General features: G+C 37.5%; 1 protein-coding gene across 6 annotated transcripts in view; it reads left to right on the top strand.

The window, feature by feature from the left end:
- PKNOX1 (PBX/knotted 1 homeobox 1) overlaps positions 1-18,731 on the top strand; it is a 42,699-nt gene extending 23,968 nt beyond the window's left edge. For all 6 annotated transcript variants that reach the window (XM_010580274.1, XM_010580273.1, XM_010580269.1 and 3 more), the window contains 7 exons: positions 8,058-8,228; positions 9,706-9,805; positions 10,697-10,794; positions 13,182-13,310; positions 14,389-14,465; positions 16,107-16,279; positions 17,255-18,731. In XM_010580274.1, coding sequence (XP_010578576.1) covers positions 8,058-8,228; positions 9,706-9,805; positions 10,697-10,794; positions 13,182-13,310; positions 14,389-14,465; positions 16,107-16,279; positions 17,255-17,466 — 960 coding nt within the window. In that variant the 3' untranslated portion in view covers positions 17,467-18,731. The remainder of the gene's footprint in view (positions 1-8,057; positions 8,229-9,705; positions 9,806-10,696; positions 10,795-13,181; positions 13,311-14,388; positions 14,466-16,106; positions 16,280-17,254) is intronic.
- Positions 18,732-20,993: the final 2,262 nt, after the last annotated feature.

Raw genomic sequence — 20,993 nt, 5'->3', positions numbered from 1 at the left:
AATATGAGACAACAATGCATCCTTGTGACAAAGAAATTCAACATATTTGGGCTGTGTTAGGAAGAGCATTGTCAGCAGGTCAAGGGACATGATCCTTTCCCTCTGCTTGGCACTGGAGAGATGCATCTGGAGGGCTGGGTACAGCTCTGGGCTCCCCACTATTAGACATACTGGAGTGAGTCCAGCAAAGGACCACAAAGATGATTAGGGGACTAGGGCATCTCTCGTATGAAGAGAGGCTCAGAGAGCTGGGACTGTTTAGCCTGCAGCAGTGAAAGTTTGGGGGGATATTACCAATATGTCTAAATACCTAAGGGGGAAATAAAGAAGTCAGGCTCTCTGACTCTTCTCAGTGGTGCCTACTGAAAGGGCAAGAGGAAATGGACATAAATTGAAACACAGGAAATTCCATTAAAAAATAAGAAAAAAATTTTTACTGTAAGGGTGATTGAATGCTGGAGCAGATTGCCCAGAGAGGTTGTAGAGTCTCCATCCTTGGAGATAGTCAAAACTCAACAGGACCCAGGCAAGCTGCCCTAGTTAACCGTGCTTTGAGCAGGGGGGGTTGGATTAAACAATCTCTAGGGGTCCCTTCCAACCTCAACTATTCTGTGGTTTCTGTGAGCCTTGAAAGATTGGTTTCCCAGAGATCCTACATGCCTTGGGCTGCTTCACATGCTTTTGGTTGTACACAAACATACTCTCAGACCTAGCTTACTTTGGTTGTAGATGGGTCTGCTTTGTTCAAATAGTCCTCCCTGCTGATTGACCTGTTTGTGATTTTAGTGGTGACAAAGTTTCTTGGTTTATGTGGTATTCACCTTTGTTGATGGGCTGCACAAATGTGGCTTGCTTTTGCTTGAGATGGATGAGGAAGTATTTGTTTATGTCTTGTATTCCGTGGCTGCTGAGGTCAGTACTATCTTAAACAGGAACCATGTTGCAAAATCAAAAATCTTCGACATTGAACTCCTGTTCTGTAGTCGTATTGTTAGCTATGACTTTCTATTACTAGATACCAAATGAAATCTGAGTGCAACTTGTCCTCTGCCTGTCCTGAAGGCTGGGGACTCTGAACAGCTGACATTTTGACAGGGTGTTCATTTTGTCAGGGGCAATGAGCAGAAGAGCAAAAGAGTTTCTGTCAAGTTGTGAAATAGCTAATATAGTTTTCAGTCTCTTCATCGGCTTGAACTATTGGTGCTTGCACAGAGAAGGCTGTAGCTGGGCAGTTTTTTCTGCCTTGGTTGCATAAATATATACATTTTTATATAGATGAAATATCTCTTTTTAGTAAAGAGGGACTGTAATATTGTGCACCTTTGTTATGTCTTCTGTTCTTGCTGTCCCTTCCTTTTTAACTCCAATGTTAAATTGACAATTCACTTGAAAGGAGAAGCTAGTGAAGACTGCTAATTAGAACGAGGCAGAATGGTGGAGCAGGTAGGCCAGACAGCTACTTACTTTCCACCTGTGCTCTTATCTGAACCCAGCAGAGTCAAACAAATACCATGTAAATGCTTGCTCAGTAGCAATCATTCAACTTGGAGTCAGAGCTAAACTGAGATGGATTGAACGTTATAGTATAGTATAAAAAGCCAAATTCAAGTCCTATCTGAAAAGAGTCACAGGCCTGCCTACAGTAAGGAAATTGGCCACTAATTCAGCTGCTTCAGTTTTTTTCCTTCTTTTGGAAGTGGCACGTAGAATTCAACTACAGTGCACAGTTTTTGTGATGGAGCTTAAACTAACGGGTCCAAAACAACAGAATATCATTGCAGGCTCCATACTGCCTATAGGCTAATTGACTAGATAACAGAAATTGTGAAGGGTCACAGATACTGATTGTAGGGCCTCTTACAATCTTGGCAATGTTTCACATTGTGCACTTACTTGAAATGCCTTGAATATTCCAAAGGAAAAGTTTGGTTTTCATCCAGAGGACCACAGAATGTTAATTGGACAGCACAGGCATTAGATCAGTTTGACCAGAAAGGAGGCTCATTAAGAGCAGTGCATGGTTGTTCTAACTTGAGTAGCTCTTAGTAAGCAACAGTCTAGATTACCTTGTTACTTTGGTATTACGGTTCCCATTCTAAATTAATCAGTGGTTTCCTGCATTACTAGTATAAAGGATTTCAGCACTGGGAAATACAGGTAGCATCCACCTGAAACTTAATTTTTTAAGGATATGCATATATTGCTAAGCCTGGCTTGTAAACCAAATTTCAAACCTTTTTTTAATATCTAGATGGAGGGATTCCATTCATTCTAGTTAACCACTCCAACAGCATCAGTTGGTGATCTTGAAGCAGCATGGCAAAGTGTTATGGTCAACACAGAAATAGTGTTACTAGGCCTTTTACTTTTGCAGTGTCTTTCCCAAGACTGAATGTCAGACATATTGTCAAAATAGGGCATTTGCAGTGAAATGGATGAGAACATTTCTATAAATATTGATGGCTTCTGGATTGGGTCAGAACTTTGGTATTGGGCTTCAGCATATTTAGAAGAGCAATAATTTCTCAGAAGAGATTGTAAGAATTTGGAAAGAGGTGGAAAAAATCGCACTTTCTTGTAGAAGGCTTTTTCTCCTTAAATGAATTCTTAAGGTACTCTGTGAAAAGACCTGGATTAAACATGGTTTTTTATTTGATTTATTTCTATGTTCCTGTTCTTTTTCTATATGTGCATTCACGTAATAGTCAGCAATGATTACTGTTCAAAACCTGCAGCTCTAAAAAACCCACAAAACTGTTATGGCTTCCCTGAAGCATGAAGTTTTAGTTGTTGTCTCTTCCTTTGTCTGAGAGGTGTATAAGATGCCTCTTCTCCTTCCAAGGAAGAGCATACCACAGGAAAATGCAAAGTTTAATTCTGAGATCTGTTGAAAGAAAACTGAGAAGCTTCAGTGCTAGCTCCTGGACAGATTTTATCAGCTTGTCCTGAGATCTAGGAAGTCTTGACATTCTAGGTATGTCTTTACTTTTAATGCAGATTCATCTTCCAGTCAGAAGGAGTTCCAGTCCATCCCTAATAAATATACAAAGAAAGTGGCTTTTCTGTGGGAGTTACATACTTGCTTTTCAAGAACTATTTGCTGCAAACAGAACTTTGAAACTTTTCCCTTCCAACTTCCCTGACTCTGACCACACAGGTTAGGCTATTCAGGGAGGTAAAAGAAAGGTACAAGTTTATGATTTTTTACAGTAAATACTTAGCTCTTACAGATACGCGTGGCACAGCATGGAGTCAGAATTATCCTCTATCTTGGAATGTGTTCTACAGGGATGTTTTGGTTTTCAACAGTTTTGTTCTCCTTTCTGATTCTTGGTCACTCATGCTGTCTGTGTCTCCATTGATTTTTCTCTGAACTTGATATAAGTGCTGATTAGCTGCAAGAAGTGCTGCAAACCTCCGCTTTTCAAATCTTAGTACCTGTGGGAAGGAAGTAGGAGCTGAAGGTTGTGCTCCTGTTTTGCTTACTAGACTGGAAGTGTGCTTTCTCTCCCAGAGCTTTAACTTCCTCCTTATCTTTTTGACTTGTTACTTTGCATCCACCTCTAGTCCTTATATCAAGCATCAGTACCAGAAGAGCTGTTTGCTGTTAAAACCCAAATCTTGGTGGTCTGTATTGCTAGCCAGAGGTTCCCAAGTGCACATGCTTCTTTCTGGAAGTGTGCTCAGCTATATCCCCATAACATGGAGTATCATCTGTTGGAGCTTCTTACCCTTAGCTTCTTAACCTTTGCCCCTTACCCTTTGACATCTCTGTCTCCTTTTCACAGATAAAACAGATCTTGGAACAAACCAGTGAACCAACTTCTTTTTGTTCTCCATTAGTATCCTTTTGTGCTTAGAACTTCTAAGGCGTGGAGGAACCTGTCCCTATAAGTTGTTCAGCATGAGTGTTTGCAGATAATTTTTAGAGCTTTCACAGATTACATTATGTCTTAAGACATTCAGTACTTAACACTTCTTTCTTGCTTTCTGTTACCCAGCCACTGCAGAAACATCATGTTGCCTCAGGGTGGTTCCTACCTCCTGTATAGCTTCTGTTCAGAGTAAACTCTTCCCACGTATGGGTGGCTTTTTTAATTTCCCCACATTCATAGGACCATAGGATGATTCAGGTTGGATTACAAGCTCAAGAGGTCTGTAGTCCAACCTCCTGCACAAAGTAGGGTCAGCTGTGAAGTCAGAGCAGGTTACTTACGGCTTTATCAAGTCTAGAAACAATACAAAACATGGGCTGTTAAATATACTCTCACTTTTGTATTTGAACAGGACACTGCCTTTTTTGAAGACCCCTGAGTTTTTTGTTTCATTTGGGGTGAGGATTTTTGGTTCAGTACCCTCTTCTCAAAGGCTATCCTATTGAATTTTTAGTTGTGTTAGGGAAAGTTGTAGTGGTGGTAAAGCTGGCTGATGTCATCTGAATATTCTTGAGTGAACAAGCCATGCTTTTGCATTTCTGAAAAGTGTTCTTACTATTGTTATCTGCAGAACTGTTTCATAAACCTCTAGTCATACCTTTCCTTGCTATGTCTCGTAGCTGGGAACTCAAAATAGGGGAGGGAGGCTATCAAATCAAAGCAAATGAAAACAAAATACCCCTTCTCCCAGAGTTTGTCTTCTTCCCTGAAGACCTAAATCGCCCCAGAGGGATTTGCTTAGGAAGGTAGGTGAGCTGTGACTGTACATATTTTAATTGCTTTTTGCAAATGAGAAGAGTCATTTGAGTGAGAAGATTACTTGTCAGTATATGGAGATGCTTTCATATATGTTGTCCACATATGTATTTGCTATATGCTTATGTTATATGCCCTGAAATCCATAAAAAATTGTGGGTATATGTTTTAGATAAACAAAAGTGAGCTGGGGGTTATGACTAAGGTAGTGCATAGTGTGTTCTGTGCCCTTTGCACCACATGCTTGAGGCACTGAAAAGACCATCTAAAGCTTTTTTTAGGGCTAAAGATGTCTCCAAATTTAATATATGATACGTTTATATGTGAATATGCTCTGGATAGCAGTTTTAGCAAGAACTGGAAGTTTTTCAGTAGTCTTCCTCTGCTTAATGTTTACCATTATCTTTATTTACAACAGTTTCAACAATATATGTATATCTCATGGTTACTTCTGACTGTGCATTTCTCTGAAATGATGCTCCAGGTTTATTTCTACAGCTGAAAAGGCTGAATCAAGTGGGTTATAAAAATTCATTCTTCTGTGGCATGTTCTACTTAGTAGCACTAAATAACAAAAACATGTTTGTTACAGATTTTTTTGAAGGTATGCCTTTTAAGAACATAGGAATGAAATATTACTGCTGCTGTGATCTGTCTGGAAACATTTATTTGTATTATCTTTGCTCAACATGGGTGATTTTATCAGGAGTTCTTGATTTTTTTTCTTTTTTCCTTTTTTTTTTTTTTTTAATTTTTTTTATTTTTTAATTTCAAGGAGAAAGTGAACTTCTGCCAACAGATTTTAAGTTTGGTCCACCCATGCTGCAAGAGACCAGGAGCCATATGGCCACAATTAGTGTAGTTGTAAATGAGCAAATAAGTCCTGGTGACAGGCATGGCATATTTACAAAGTTTTGTTTGCTTTCCTAACCACAGTAGTGCAGCTTCCTGTAAGAGTAGTGTGACTGTGTGTGGCTCTGCAGAAACCTGGGTAGTGTTACTAATTCTTGGTTTATGGTTAATTTTGACTTTAATTCAATTTTCACTTCAGGTATCAACCATCAATTTGAAACTAAATCTAAGCTGAAGAAAGGACTTTCATTTTTCCTCCAAACAAATGCTGATAAATAAATAATATAAATATGGGTAATGGTTTAAGAAAAAAGAAACCTCCTGACTGAGCAAAACTAATCACTGATATGGTCACATGTTATGTGCCTAAAGGCGTATTTTTGTTACATCAGTTTTAGCCAAATGTTCAACGCATTTGCTAACATGTGCTCTGTGTTGGTCTGCCACACATGAAGAATTTTGTAATTTAAGCTTTTTTGTCTCTGAAACTCTGGCTATTGCAGTATTGGAAAACAATCATTAATAATTCTGAAAGGAGCAGAATATCGTTAAACACAGATGACCTTTGTTTTGTGTTAAAATCTAGTTAAACTTGCATAGTTTAACTTGGTTGTGTTTAAAGGTACTTAAACACAGTTTAAACAGCAACCACTGCTGAGGGCTGTTTTAGAAGATTGCTGTTTTATATACCTCAGCGCTGGGCCATTACACTTATTATTTCAAAGGCTTGTGGTGTCATAGGTTATAAGAGTTACCATATTTTAATTTGGATCAACTGCCTCAAGTCTACAGCTCAGGTTTTTCTGCAGCTGTGCTTTTAAAGATATATGGTGTGGGTTTGGTTTTTTGTCTTTTTAGCCTTGAGAAGGGATAAGATTTCCTTTTTTGTTATCACTTCAGGGTTTTTTTCTATTGTTTATTGTAACATACAATTTTCTACACTGGGTGAGTGTCATACAACTGGAATGCCTTTTACTGAAAAAACAGGGAAAAGATCTGTCAGTGAAAGCTAAAGTCGTTGTGGTGGAGAGGGGAGGACACGCAGAAGTTTGCCTGCCTTGATCTCCTTCAGGTGCTTTGAACAAAGGCAACTTCAGGTCCCAGTTGGCTTCTTTAGTTAGAAGTAATAAGTGGATTATTTAGTAAGCTATCATTTCTGGTCATTGGGTTCAGCGCTCTGGCCAGGTAAATGACCCTTGATATAGGACAAATTTTTCTAAATAATGCTAAAATCAAGCTCTGCACTGTTTCAAAATCATAATCTATTCAGTTTCATAAAACCAAAGGATATTTTTCTTGGAGATATGGCATAGCAAGTTAATGTTGGGGATGGCACGCTCTATAAAAAAAAGTAATTACTTTGCCAATGTGTTATGTACATATTTGAATGTCCTGGATTTCCTACTGCTTCGTGAAAATTTAGACCATCTGGATTTGGTTTTAGCTTTTGATTTTGTGCCATGACCCTTACAATAACCTAAGCTATTTTTATGCAGTATGTAATACCATTAGCTATCCAAGCTTATGAGTATTTTTCTTGCAGTAAGCATGATAAGTATTCTCATCACGTACATGTCTCCTGTACTTCAATTTTTGTTTAAACATGGATTTGTTATTGGGTTTGGTGCTTTGTGTTTAATGGTTTATATTTCAGAAACCATCTCCTCACCTGAAAGTTCTTACATGATTTTACCCCAGAGTTCTTAATCTTTGACATACAATTGCAGAGGAACTTGGAAGCTCTAGGACTGAAGAACTGTTTGATTACTTTAAGCTTCATTGAACATTGTAACAAACTTTGTGACCTCTTTATTCTAATTTTACAGAAAAATAAAAGCTATTGTATTTTTGTTATAGGTGAGATGGCAGGCCATTTCCTCTACCTTTCACCCTCCCTAGCAATCTGTGTGACAAATTCATGCTAAGGGTTTTCCTCAGTTTATCTCAAATTCATCTGTAAGCTTTCGGGTTTCTTGGGTTAGGGTGTAATGTGGAACTGAACTTGGTATTTCTGATATGTAGTTCAAGACGACTATTGCTTACTAAGCCTGTTCCAGCCACACTTTCCAAATAATATGTGTGGATGGGATTGCCTTCCTTCACGTGTGGTCTTATGTGGTGTATGACCCAGAGTAGTATGATGGGGATAAAGATCATATGGACATGCAGGCTCATTCTGCGCTCCCTGTACACCTTAACTGTGCTCTGTCTTCCTAATGTGTCGCATGTGACAGAGACAAAGATTGTATTGTTATTGTGTTTTGTTTCCCCTGTATGGTAGTTTGCTTATGCAGTGGAAGAATACAGGGTTTGTATGCAAACATGTTCCCTTCACATTTCAGGACCATAATGGTCAGAGCTAGGGAACTCTAGTCAGCACTTGGCAATTAGTAACTCTGCTTTAATTGGATGGTTGTTGTTACTGGAAAGTAGTGTTTGCTTAAATCTCACATTAAATATTTTTAAAATTAACAGTTACTTTGTTTCTAAATTTTTTTCCAATTTGCTCCCTAGATGGTAAAAGCAATCCAAGTTCTACGTATCCATCTGCTTGAGCTAGAAAAGGTTAATGAACTCTGTAAGGATTTCTGTAGTCGTTACATTGCCTGCCTGAAGACAAAAATGAACAGTGAAACTCTATTAAGTGGAGAGCCTGGAAGTCCTTATTCACCTGTGCAATCTCAGGTATGTTTCAAATACAGGTAAGTGTATTTTTGCTTAGATCTCCTTAGGAAGTTATAACTACACTTCTATTGCTATTAGTCTGAAGGGTTTCTGCAGTTTCTTTCACTTTCTCAAAATCGGTTAAGAGTAGAAAGAGCTATTTGTTGTATTTATTTTCTTTTGTGCACACCTGTGCACCACTGCCTGATAGACAAACTTCTTGAAATGTCCGGAACGTAAAGTCACTTTTTTTTGTTTGTCTTCCTTTTATGATTTCCTTCAGTTCAGCAAATAGAGATATTCAGAATAGTCTGGATTTAAAATTTTGTTGGAAGGTGGCTAGGAAACAGAATAAACAAAGGAGAAGAAAAAAAATTCCTTGTTAAGAAGGTCTCCTTAGTCTAGTCTGCTTCATTAAAACATTGAGATGACTGATACTTTTTATACAGTCTGTATTGTGGAACAAATAGACAATGTCTGATGGATTATAGTTGCAATATTTGAGATGTATGTCATTGCATGTGACCTGGGGTAACTGTGTAGTTATGAACAATACCCATTTCTATACACGTGAATCTCAGTTTATACATTGTTGACACTACCTAATGCAATAACCAATTGCATTTTTTGTAGTAAATTGACAACAGTTAGTACGTTATGGTTGATGCTTCTGCTGTTAGATGCTGGAAAGTGAGCCCTGCCATCTGAGTACCTACTAGATACCTAGTCTTAGGGGATGGTCCTTTTCTGACTTAATAATGTGTTTGATGCTGTGTATTATGAAAAGCCGCAATGACTTTTAAACTTCACTGTCTGAACTCCTTACTTAGGTTTTCATGTCTGGAAGTGTGGAAAGGAAAGTCTAAAATCAGACCTTTTAAAAGAGGTTTTTTGTATATCTGTTACAGTCTTCTATCGAGACAGGAGGGACTGAATTTTGCATTTAGTTACAACAGAGATTATTCATACATATTAAGGAATGTGTAAGAGTTTGCATGGTCAGGGTTGAGTAAGAACTGTCCTGAGCAGACTAAAACATACTGGGCATCTTGAATACATAATACATTATTTTGAAATTGAAGGGATTAAGGTAATAACTAAAATTGAAAAGCTTTGATGCTTGTAATAGGAGCATCAAGGGTCCATTTCATCTGTCCTTTTCCCTTGTGCCTTTGAAACTGTTTCTCTTAGTATTTATATACCTAGAATCATTTCTTTCCTAAAATTTCTCATGATAGTTTTACGTCTTTTCTAACAGTTGCTTTCATGAGGGTTTTCAAAGGTAATGGTTGGTGATAATGATAAAGTTAATGTAGGTAATGATGAACCTCTAGTGAAGTCTCTTTCTCTTTGAAGTTAATCCTGTATGTATTTAGACTCCAAATGTATTTTTAGAGCCAAAATTACACAAGCATGCTTTATCTGTTTCAAAAAAAACCCAACTAAACTTAAAAAAAAAAAATAAAAATGCAAGCAACTAATTGTTTTATTTTTCTAGCAAATTCCAAGTGCCATCGCAGGCACACTCAGTCCCCAAGGGATTATGGTGCCAGCATCAGCATTGCAGCAGGGAAATGTAACTATGGCAACAGTAGCAGGTATGACACAGTGAAGAAAAAACTGGCACCTTGGTCTTCATTTTGGTTTCTTTTTATAGTTGTTAAAAAAATACACAAATATTTTTTTAAAATGTGTTTTAACTCTAATACCTGAAAAGCTGTTACAATACAGTCAAGCACCTTACTGGCTTCTGAATGTTCCTTTAATTTATATGTGTACCAAGTATGCATCTGTGAGTGGAGGTTACATATATATAATATTAAGAGATCTTTTTGTGCAATGCTACTTTTGTTAGAAGACACTTCAGAGACTGGGGTGTTTTACAAAACAATTCTGTTTGACAAAAAAATGCATTACCTAAAATATTGCACTTCCTAGCTGTCTCATGCTCTATGGAGTTTTTACTATCGAATAGGGATGATGCTTGAACTGAAATGTTTTATCTTGCTTCTAAGCAAGGGTTTAAAACAAACAAACAGAAAAAACCCTTGACTACAGATGCAACAAAGCAATGTAGTCGGCTCCTACAGCATACACTTGCAGAGAGGTTACCGTGAGGCACAATATGTGCTTTGTGGCTCTGGTGCCCAGGACCCACTATGCATTCACCAAGATTCTGTCACCTTGGTTGATCTGGATACCAGCTGACTGCCCTAACCAGTCGACACACATAGGTGTGGTTTTGGTGGTGTGACCCTTGTTGGCTGAAGAGTTAGCTCAGTTAAGACGCTGAACTATTTTATAGCCTGAAAGTCATGGCATTTTCCTTTGAAAATGGATTTAGAATGCCTAAAACACAGGGACGAATAGTTGATGTATTATCAAAACCATTGTATTGTCTGCAGTGCTGATGTGTTTGTGTGTTTAAAGAGAGTAATATTTGAAGGCCTTTTACTTACCTATAATCTTTGTTGCTGTTTTGTTTCAAGGGGGGACAGTGTATCAGCCAGTCACAGTGGTCACTCCACAAGGTCAAGTGGTGACACAAGCACTGTCACCTGGGACTATTCGGATTCAGAACTCTCAGGTTTGTTTCATGGGCTTCACAGAATAGTATTCTGGGTTCAAATAAATCTCACTGGTTTTAAGAGTTTCAGTTTAAATTTGACACACTGTCAGAATAAGCTATGTGTACCCGCACAGAGTGACTAATGTAAAATTAATGCAAGCTCTTCTATAGGAGTTACAAGTTGTATAACGTGCGATAAGGTCCCAGACAGATCTCCCTTGCCATGACAGGTCATCGTAGTTCCTACCTGTTAAATATCTTTTTTACTGATGGCAGAAAAGAACAGGTACACAGATTTAAAAACAAAACAAAACATCCCACCCCCAAACCCAACAAACAAACAAAACCCCACCAAACCAAAAAACCCGCTGAATTAAGTAGACACTTTTTCGATGACTAAAACTTTTCTAATTGTTGAACTACGTTTACGGCTGGATAGATTTGCTATGCTGCATAATGGTGCCACACTGCTGTTGTCAGAAATGTGACTTTTTGTCATGATGGCAACCACTAGTACTGTGAAACTGTATGTATTTCAGAATTTATGTAAGTTGAGAAGCATTTTGCCATAAAACCTTCAAAATACTCAGTTGAGACTATGGGAGATCTCACATTGGGCTCGTTATATCATACCCTAAAATATAAGGGCCAGCACTCTTTTTGGGGGAGGCTCTTAAGAGTTGGATCTGGAGAGCTCAAAGAAACAAGTAAGGAAGAGGAAACATGAAAACTAGACCATCTTCAGTTAGGGAAAACCTTGCTAGCTTTCTCCTGTAGCAGGAAGTGGTAAATCAAATCTTCCAGGAATCCGGAGTCAGTTAAAAATGTGAATGAGGAGCTGCCATCTCCACAGCATAAAATCTGTTGGGAATCACTGACTCAGTCTTCTCTTCTTCCTTCTTCTGACCTTCCAACCGAAAAAGTATGCTTAGAGTATTCTTATCGTATTTCTGTTGGCAGTAGCATATATGTACTTGCCCATATTCTTCCCTAGGATGCATGCAGTTCTGTCTTCAGATACCTTTCAGAAATAAATGTGTAAAATTACTCTTCTAGACTGAAGTGGTTTTGAAGAAAAATGCTTTTTATACCTCTGATGAAAAAAATTAAATACTGAGTGGAAAATAGTCCCTATAGCCTATAAACAAAAAGAGGACTTGACCTTCTATATATATCTGTGGCTACTCTTGATGTTAGTAGGACTCTCCTACTATACATAGGTTCGGACCTGTGTTCCTTGCCACCCATAGGAAATTCTTTTTCAAAATATTTTTCAGTGTTTCAGAATGCTGTGGAGGTAGGGGAAAAATACTGGGGGAGAGTTATTGAAAGTTCATTATAAAGCCTACATACACAAGCAGATTATTTAGAATAAAATATTATTTTGGAAATAAAAGTATGCTTCAAATATATATATTTGTTGTAATATATATTTGTTGTAATTTGATAGCTTAAACCTCGTTTAAAACTTGTTTCATACAGGACATAGACATAATGACTGGGTTGAAGAAATTGCTCTGTGCTGTTGGAAAAAACTGATTTGGAATGGTTTAAGTTATAATTGTCTGAAATGTAATCTCATATGCAATTTATGTGCTGTTTCTTCTTATCTCTGCGTAAGCATTTAAGAATGTATTCCCTAATGTTCAGATGACCAATGTGCAAATGATTTGGTGTATCCATAGGAAGTGATAAAGAAAGAAAAAGTGAGAAAGAAATATGAACCTCTAGGAAAATAGTAAGAGTGTTGTAAAGTCAGTTAAGGGTTCTACCATATATATATCTTCTTGCTCTTTGAGATTTTGGATGCATTTGTTTAGCAGGACCTTTAGCATCTTTGTTTGCACCTCTAGCATAACAACTAATTTTATGAAGTTATTCATTTAAGTCTTAAATCAGTACTATTTTACAGCTTCCATAGTTGTTTATGTTTGCACACAGCGATTATATTCAGCATTGTGTTTTTCAGTTGCTCTTCACATGTGCAAATCACTAAATAGGGTGAAAAGGCAATCAGATCCCTAAGATAGTGTAGATTAATACAGAGGATTAATCTGACATATACTGAATAGGTGGATTTTATTCTAAATTATAGAAAATCAACATTTGGCTATTGTCACAAGGCCACATAGCCTAATAACAGCCGTAATTCTTAAAACAGAAGTTACATGAAATGTGGAAACTATAGAAATCTGATACAGCATTTTCCCTGGATAAAGACATTTTGGAATGCTATTGTAGGAGAGCTGCTATTGTAAGTCTTCCCTAGCAAATTAAGTAGCTTTTTATAATCAGCATGCCTCAAGCCTTTTCATTCCTTCTATAAATGAGTTACTCATACATTGATACAGAATACTGCTATTACTATGTTAACTGCCTTATTTCTTCTAAAATTGTATGTGCAGCTTCAGTTGCAATTAAACCAAGATCTAGGCATCTTGCATCAAGATGATGGCTCATCGAAAAATAAGAGAGGAGTTCTTCCCAAGCACGCTACAAATGTGATGAGATCTTGGCTTTTTCAGCACATAGGGGTAAGGACTGAACATGATCAGGAGTCACAGGTTTTTACGTAACTCTTTTATGTGGTCTCTTATGATTTTGCTTCATAAAGAAGGCGAATTTATTCTGTTGTCATTTGTGTAATCTCAGTTCAGTTTTCCCTGAAGTCATTTGGAGTAGCTCCACTGTCTAATGTCAGACACTTTTTTTTTTTTTATTACTGTTTTAATAAGTGTGTTACATTTGTACCTCATGATCTCAATAAACATTGTGAAAAGGGATCTTTCTTCATTTCACTGTGTTGAGAACTTAATGCTCTCTACACCCTGGTTCATGGCACAAGGAAAAATGGTTCCTTCTGTGTTTTGTGGGTTTGGGGGGGGGGGGGTGTGGTTTTTTGGTTGGTTTTTTTTAGAGAGAAAAATTTTAAGTTTTCTGGCTTTATCTCCTTTCCAACAATCCTTCTAGTATGTACCAAGTGTTTTACTATCTACTTGTGCTTTCAATAGAATGTCTTTCCTTTGCACACTTATCCTGAAAGGATAAATGGGTCTCAAGTTGTATCACAATGTTTAGTTGATTGATTTTTTTTTTTTTGTTTTTTTTTTTTTTTGGTCTTTTATAACTATTTTACAACAAACAAATGATACAGGGAAACTGCGTGTATGTCTCGTATGTTACATGCACTCTCTTCATCTGTTTAGTTTGGAGTAGCTTTATTTAAGTAGAAAATGCGTGTCAGTACTCTCATATGACACTGCCTTTAGACAGCATAACTAATCAGATCTTATCACATGCTGTGTTGCCCAGGGATCACACTGTTTAATAAAGCCTGTCAGCTATGAGAAGCTTTTTCTTCTGAATTAGACATCAGCAGTTTAATGGTATTATATACACTTTCAAGGATAAAATCAGTTTTGTGTAGTAAAGCACTCTTTGTTAAATGATTTTTATCTGTAAAAGTTTGTGAGGTTTCTAAAGTTTGTGTTTTAACGAGTCAGATGGTCTTAATCTAGCAGCTTTAATCAGTTGTAATAAAGGAGTTCTTATTTTTGATGAGGAGATGAAACAAGCTTATGCCTTTTTTGTTTGCCTTTTTGTCCTGTTTAGCATCCATATCCAACAGAGGATGAGAAGAAACAGATTGCAGCACAAACGAATCTGACACTACTCCAGGTTAACAATTGGTAAGAGCAAAAACTCTTACTTAATGTCTGTTGGTGTTTCCACGTGCTTACAACATGGAGAAATAGTTGAGAATGTAACTTGGATACCTGGAGTTGAACTTACTGTTCTACATGTGTTACAAAATATGTATAAAAATATTATAATAATGCACTCATACATAAGCATATTATTTTTATAGTAAGGTATAATAATACTTGTGCCATTTAAATAATATAAGGACTGCAGAAAACTTTTCAACGTTAAGGAATTACACTCTGTTCTATTGCTGAAAGAGATGGAAGTACTCTCATGTCTCTTCTGCAAGTAAAGAAATAGAAGTTTAAAGGCATTTAGTGACCTGAAGCTCTGGAAAGTGTTCTCTGGTAATCATGGTTGCAAATGTTTAAGAAGTTACCATCAACAGATACTCATTCTGCTCTTGTATCAAAGGATGCTGTCCCCTGAGCAATGATGTCTGAATGGAGAGTGTCAGTACCTCAACTACTCTAGTTCATGGCTCAACATGTTTTAGCACGTCTAATCTTCACTAGAGGTTTAAGATAATACGCCTGCCCCTGCAGAAGAGAAATGAAGGTGCTGACATGCATCCTATTCTGCTTGTGGTATTGGTTCCTAAAATTGTTGCAGCTAAGTCCCAACAGGGATCTTCCTCAGATTTCAAAGATGACGCTGGCTGCGTGGCTGCAGAGGGGTCCAGTGGGGAAATACTCAAGATAGTGGCAGTACACTGATTCCAAAAGTGGAACAGTGTAACTATGCCTGTGTGACACGGTAGTAACGGAGCTCTATGGTACTGGGATCCGACTAATGTCTCTGCAAAGCATTGCATTACACCATGTCGACCTGCCAGCTGCACCCTACTTCCTTCCATTGCAGGTAAAGATGGGTCCTGGATGTGTTTTGTCAGACTTAGCAAGGGATGCTATCCTCAGTCACAGCTCCTTGCCACAGTTAGCTACATTGAAATTGACTCGGTTAACTGCTGGTACCGAAGTGAGATGTGGTTTAAGTATTTTCTTGTTCACTAGCAGAAAGGGGAAGGGCAGCGATTAGCGTGCTAAAGTATAACAAGTGAAAATCAGGGAACGAAAAGGAATTGGGAAAGATCTGAAAAATGTGTTTGTTATTGTCTCCTGGAAAAGGAACCAGACCTTGGAAAGCCAGGGAGCCTATAAAATAAGTAATGCGGGAGCTTAAGGAAGTAAATGAAACCAGACAAAACTAACTAGGTTAGGCAGAGGCTAGATATTAGGTGAACCCTAATGAGAGGAGTATCAGCTTTCTGAGCTGTGCTGTCAGCAAGTTTTCTGGTGCTTAGTTTTTAATAAGATCTTGCAATATGTACATCTGTCATGCTGTCTGGAGAACTTCCCCCTCTGAGGTGGGGGGGGGGGAGAAATGCTGCTAGCAGCAAAATGATAGAAGTACTTTCTTAGCTAGTTTGCCAAAATCAAAGGATGCCAGTATTCTAGGAGCAGTTTTACATATTAAAAAGAATGTCAAGCCAAGCTGGTAGGGATAAGATTGTATATTCCTAATTTTTTTTTTTTTTTCCCCCACTGCATACTTTGCATATCTGAGAGAGAGAGAATTTATAGCCGACTGGTCATAAGTACTTCTTGCCTTTTGATTGTGTTTAGGTTTATCAATGCTAGAAGGCGAATTCTTCAGCCAATGCTGGATTCCAGTTGTTCTGAAACTCCAAAAACAAAGAAGAAAACAGCTCAGAACCGACCGGTTCAAAGGTTCTGGCCTGACTCCATTGCCTCAGGAGTTGCTCAGCAGCAATCTAACGAGCTCACGATGTCGGATGGTAAGGAGAACTGGCTAAATCACAGATAATAAAGTTGATTCCTCTGTAACGGAAATGATCGGTTTGATACCTTTGGGGGGAGGGAAACTTCTTGATACTACAGTATAAATGTGTTTTTATTCTGGAAAAATGTAACAGAAATGTGTCAATTTTCTCTCTTTAAAAATTTTCTGTGTTTTGGGGGGGTATTTTGTTGGAATTTATCTTGACAGACTATTGCTTTCGTTTCAAAAGTTATGAAGCAACAGAACTTAGCTGCACTTCTAACCTTTTTTCTTTCAGTATACGTATGCGTGTTAGTAGCATTCTGTTTGATTAGCAGTATTGGACTGCAGTTTCAGTTTCATGACTCCCCCATCCTGTTCACATTCTTTTCACTATTGCTGGAGGGACTGAGCATCTGCAATTCTGTGTATGCCTCGTGTGTTTCAAGTTGTATGCTGAGAAGCAGAGAAATGTAATGGAGCCTCCAAAGACTTACAGTGAAGTGACTTCCTTAGCATCAGTTCAAAAAATAGACTCAATTTAAGAAAGATAAATAACTGCTTTAATCTCAGGACTATCCTTTCTGTCCTGCCGCCTGCTGCTTTATTTCTTTCCAGTTTGTAGCCACTTTTCCCTCAGCCGCCACTCAATCTGACAACAGCTTTATCCATTTAAGTCACCTTGAATCTCTATGAACACTTCAATTTTTCTGCAATGAATTAAGCTGGAATAAGTTGTGGAAATGGTCTCGTGGTGATTGGAGAATTAGTGTAATGGGTGTCCATAACTCAGCTAAATTCAAGATTCCTGGCCAACTTAATTCTGGCATTTCTTGATATTTGTTTGACAATCTGTATAGCTTTTATTTTAATTTAGTTCCTTAGGTTTTCTTCCTGTTGATTAGAAACAAACTCTGTTATATATAAATATGTATTACTTAAAATCAGAAACCAAGAAAGATGCTAAAGTACTACAATTGTGCTTCTCCAGGTGCTGTTGTAACAATTACAGCTCCAGTCAACATGAATGTAGACAGTCTCCAGTCTTTGTCATCCGATGGTGCTACTTTGGCTGTTCAGCAAGTTATGATGGCAGGGCAAAGTGAGGATGAGTCTGTAGACAGCGGTGAAGATGATGGAGGAGATCTCTCAACAACAAATATCAGTGGGCTGGTCTTGGATAACAGCGATTCTCTGCAGTAGGAAGCAAGAGAGTGTGACAAAATGTTTAGGAAAAAGAATGGACTGACTGACTGACTGTTTTTATAGTTTGCACAGCAAACATTTTACACAAGTTTTATTTCTAATATGTTTTATATGTAGATATAGAAGGGTGCACTTTTTTGTATTTCATAGTAAGCTTAAAGAGTGTTTTTGCAGGTGCAGCAACTTCTTTCAAATGTGTTTTTTCATTTCTTATTTCAGAAAATTTTATCTAGTAATATAAAGAACCACATAAGCACCCCTTTGTTATATGAATTGGAAGTGCTGCAATTTCTAAAGAATTATGCAGTTTCAATTAGTGCTGTTATTTAACACAGCTCTTGATGGGCAGGTGATGTAAATTTAAAGCATGTGACACTAGTGTGTGGAACTTGATCGTTAAGTTAGATGCATATATTTGAAAGATGCTTCTGCACCTTAAAAACTGCTAGTCTGAGGTGGACAGCAACACACATAAAAAGAAAATGTTGATGTGTGATTCAGTAGCGAATGTATGGCAATTTAAATAAGTTTAGTTTCTCTCATAGTCTGTGAGCCTGTTTATCATTTGCTATAAAAACTCCTATTTTTACCTTGCTGGGGTTATTGGATAAAAAATATTTTTATAAATTCACTAGGAATTGGGATGACGACTGTATTAAGCAGGACGGGGAAAAAAAAAAAAAAAGAATTTCCAGAGGGGAAAAAATAAATATTTAGTATTCCTATTTGGAAGGTCTGAAAACTGACCAAATTTAATAAACAAGCCTACGCTAGCATTCTATGATTCTCAGCTATCCCACAGTGATATATTATATTTGATAATAGCATAAGAACAGCCCACTGTTTGATGGGATTTTGATATTGTCAAACATTGATTTATATTATGTGTAAACTAATATTCAGATTACATTAACTCTGTGTCTAGACTTGTATCTGAAGATATTTGCTAAATGAGTATTCAGGTAAGTAAATTCAAATACCCACAATTTTTCCAGTTATTAGAGAAATTTAGCAGTTTATAGTTTGTACAACTGAATCTGAAAAATGAAAAGTTGCCTACTATATGCTCATGAATTCTGCTATCACTCTGCTATTATATTGCATTTTAAATATTTTCCCCTAATACAAAAAGAAATATAACTTATGGATTTATATAAAATTTCTTCAGATCTGAAGGATACTACCAGATTATACAGCAGGCTTTATTAGAGTAGAAATCCTTGTGTGTCATTTAAAAACTAAGAGGTAGTGATGACAATGCTTTTTTTTTTTTTTTGGTTGGGGGTTTTTTTTTTTTTGGGGGAAACTTTTTTTTTTTTTTTTTCCCAAAGTTTGGAGTCTGTGTTTGTCTGTCCATGAAGACTTACTTTTGGAACTCTGTATTTACTGTTGTTAAGTACAAATAACAGACTCCAAGAGTCTCATGGTATGATCAACGTCCTCTTTTCCCCTTGTCTGTTTGTCACAATGCTGGGTTAGATCAAGGCCAGAACTTCCTTCTGATTTAGACCAAATCTAGTTGCGTTTCTAACGTGACAAGGAAAAAAAAGTTAGCTTTCAGAATCTTTAGATATTGTATTTGAACAAAGTCCTTTGACAGATGCAAATATTTAATTGAATACTTAATTTCTGCTTCACAAAACACTCAGGCATGTGCTTAGGTCCCATTGATTTCAGCAGGATTAATGCATGTACTTTTCGACATGCTTAAATGGTTGGAAGCTGGTCTTTAAAGATTGTCTTTCAAGGCAAGCATAAGTTGGTGTGAAGAAAAACTTCAAAAATAAATGTCAGTAGCATTGGCGTACATATGTGGAGAATACTAGTTTTCAGTGACTAGTAGCTATTTTGAAAAATTGGCGTTGGGTTTTACTCAACACAAGTGATGTTTCTGCTCTGGCTTTCACTTATTTCTGGCTGAGGATGTTGCTGCTTAGTTCAAGTGCTGTAATGATCTACTCCAGCTGGAGTGGTAATTTCTAAAGAATGTGTTTTCTTCTAACTTCTCTGCTTTGCCGCTAATGTGCCATGTTTTTTAAAGAGCATAGTAAATGAATAATGAAAGATTTAATTAGGAAGGCTTTGACATAGCATAACTATCTCAAAGGCTATTGTCAAATCTAGCTTGACCCCAAAACATTTAAAGACAAATCATGCTCATTTGGAAACATTCAGCCTACTGCTCCTACAAAGGGTACCTGAGATGACTAGAACTGAGAGACAGATTCTGTATTTTTCTTAACTCTAAGTGCTTCATCGCCCTCACAGTTTCCATTATATAGTAGGTTATATATGTTGGTTTGTTGGGGGTTTTTATTCAGCTACCTTTGTTCACGTTTAATAGTGTGTTAATCCTTGTACTTCTAGCACGTAGGCAGATGAATAGTCTACTTCTTGGTGCATACAGGCCTATGCACAAATATGAGCTTTTCCAAATCAACCTATGCTGGAGGAACAGGCCATTTCTCACTGTCTCCTTTCCCTCCCTGACCAGTTGTTGCTGCCTCAGATCTATCAGCAGAGCTTTCCCCAGCCTGCTTTGAAGTAGTTTAGGAAGCACCTCAGCTGGCAGACTTGTTTGGGGTAGCAAGTAGCCAGCAGCAAAGGGAAGGGTAAACCAAAATGGGCAAAACTTGTGTGGTTTGGAGATAATGTGGCAATGGGCACTTGCCCACGCTTGGAAACTATGAGAACTGATCTTAAAAAGAGAGAGGGTATTAAGACAATTTAATATCTATACAGCTAGCTGGAAGAGGGTTCAGGAATATGTAGTTTATGTGCCACTTGGAACTCAATAGGAAACAACAAGGCATCAGGGTTTGTAAACTTCTGAAAGTTTATTTATCAGAAAGAAACTGTTATCTGGTTAGGTTTTTTTATTCGCCCCACCTTACCTGCAGCAGTTTTATTTTTCTGAAACATTTGCAGCCTTATCTTCAGCAAGTTTATCAATATCTGGAAAGTGAAGTTGGCAGAATTTATTGTGAAAGAGGGAATACGGAGTAGTTTTATTGTCAAATTAGAAACATAAAAACATAGGAACGTCAATTCCTAAAACTGAAAAGGCTTTACCAAGTTAATCAAAGGTATTGCCTAATATATGGAACTCAAACCTTGTCTTTTAATTCAGTGAGAATTCTGTAGTGGTATGAACTGCACAGAAATTCTTGTTCTTTTCATGATTTTTTTTTTTTTAAAAGTGTCCTCCTTTTTTGCTGTGTAAGAAAGATTGCTGGTTTAAGCAAAGCATCACTATTGTTGTGGTCTAACCCCAGCCAGCAACTAAGCACCACACAGCCGCTTGCTCACTTGCACCACATCAGAATGGGGGAGAGAATTGGAAGAGTAAAAGTGAGAAAACTTGTGAGTTGAGATAAAGACAGTTTAATAGGTAAAGCAAAAGCTACGCACACAAGCAAAGCAAAACAAGGAATTCATTCCCCACATCCCATGGGCAGGCAGGTGTTCAGCCATCTCCAGGAAAGCAGGCCTCCACCATGTGTAACAGTTACTTTGAAAGACAA

Source organism: Haliaeetus leucocephalus, unplaced genomic scaffold (genome assembly GCF_000737465.1).
Source record: "Haliaeetus leucocephalus isolate CR32 unplaced genomic scaffold, Haliaeetus_leucocephalus-4.0 Scaffold702, whole genome shotgun sequence".
Taxonomy (NCBI): Eukaryota; Metazoa; Chordata; class Aves; order Accipitriformes; family Accipitridae; genus Haliaeetus; species Haliaeetus leucocephalus.
The sequence above is the reverse complement of the archived record's forward strand: the minus strand, read 5'-3'. Positions and strand labels throughout refer to the sequence as shown.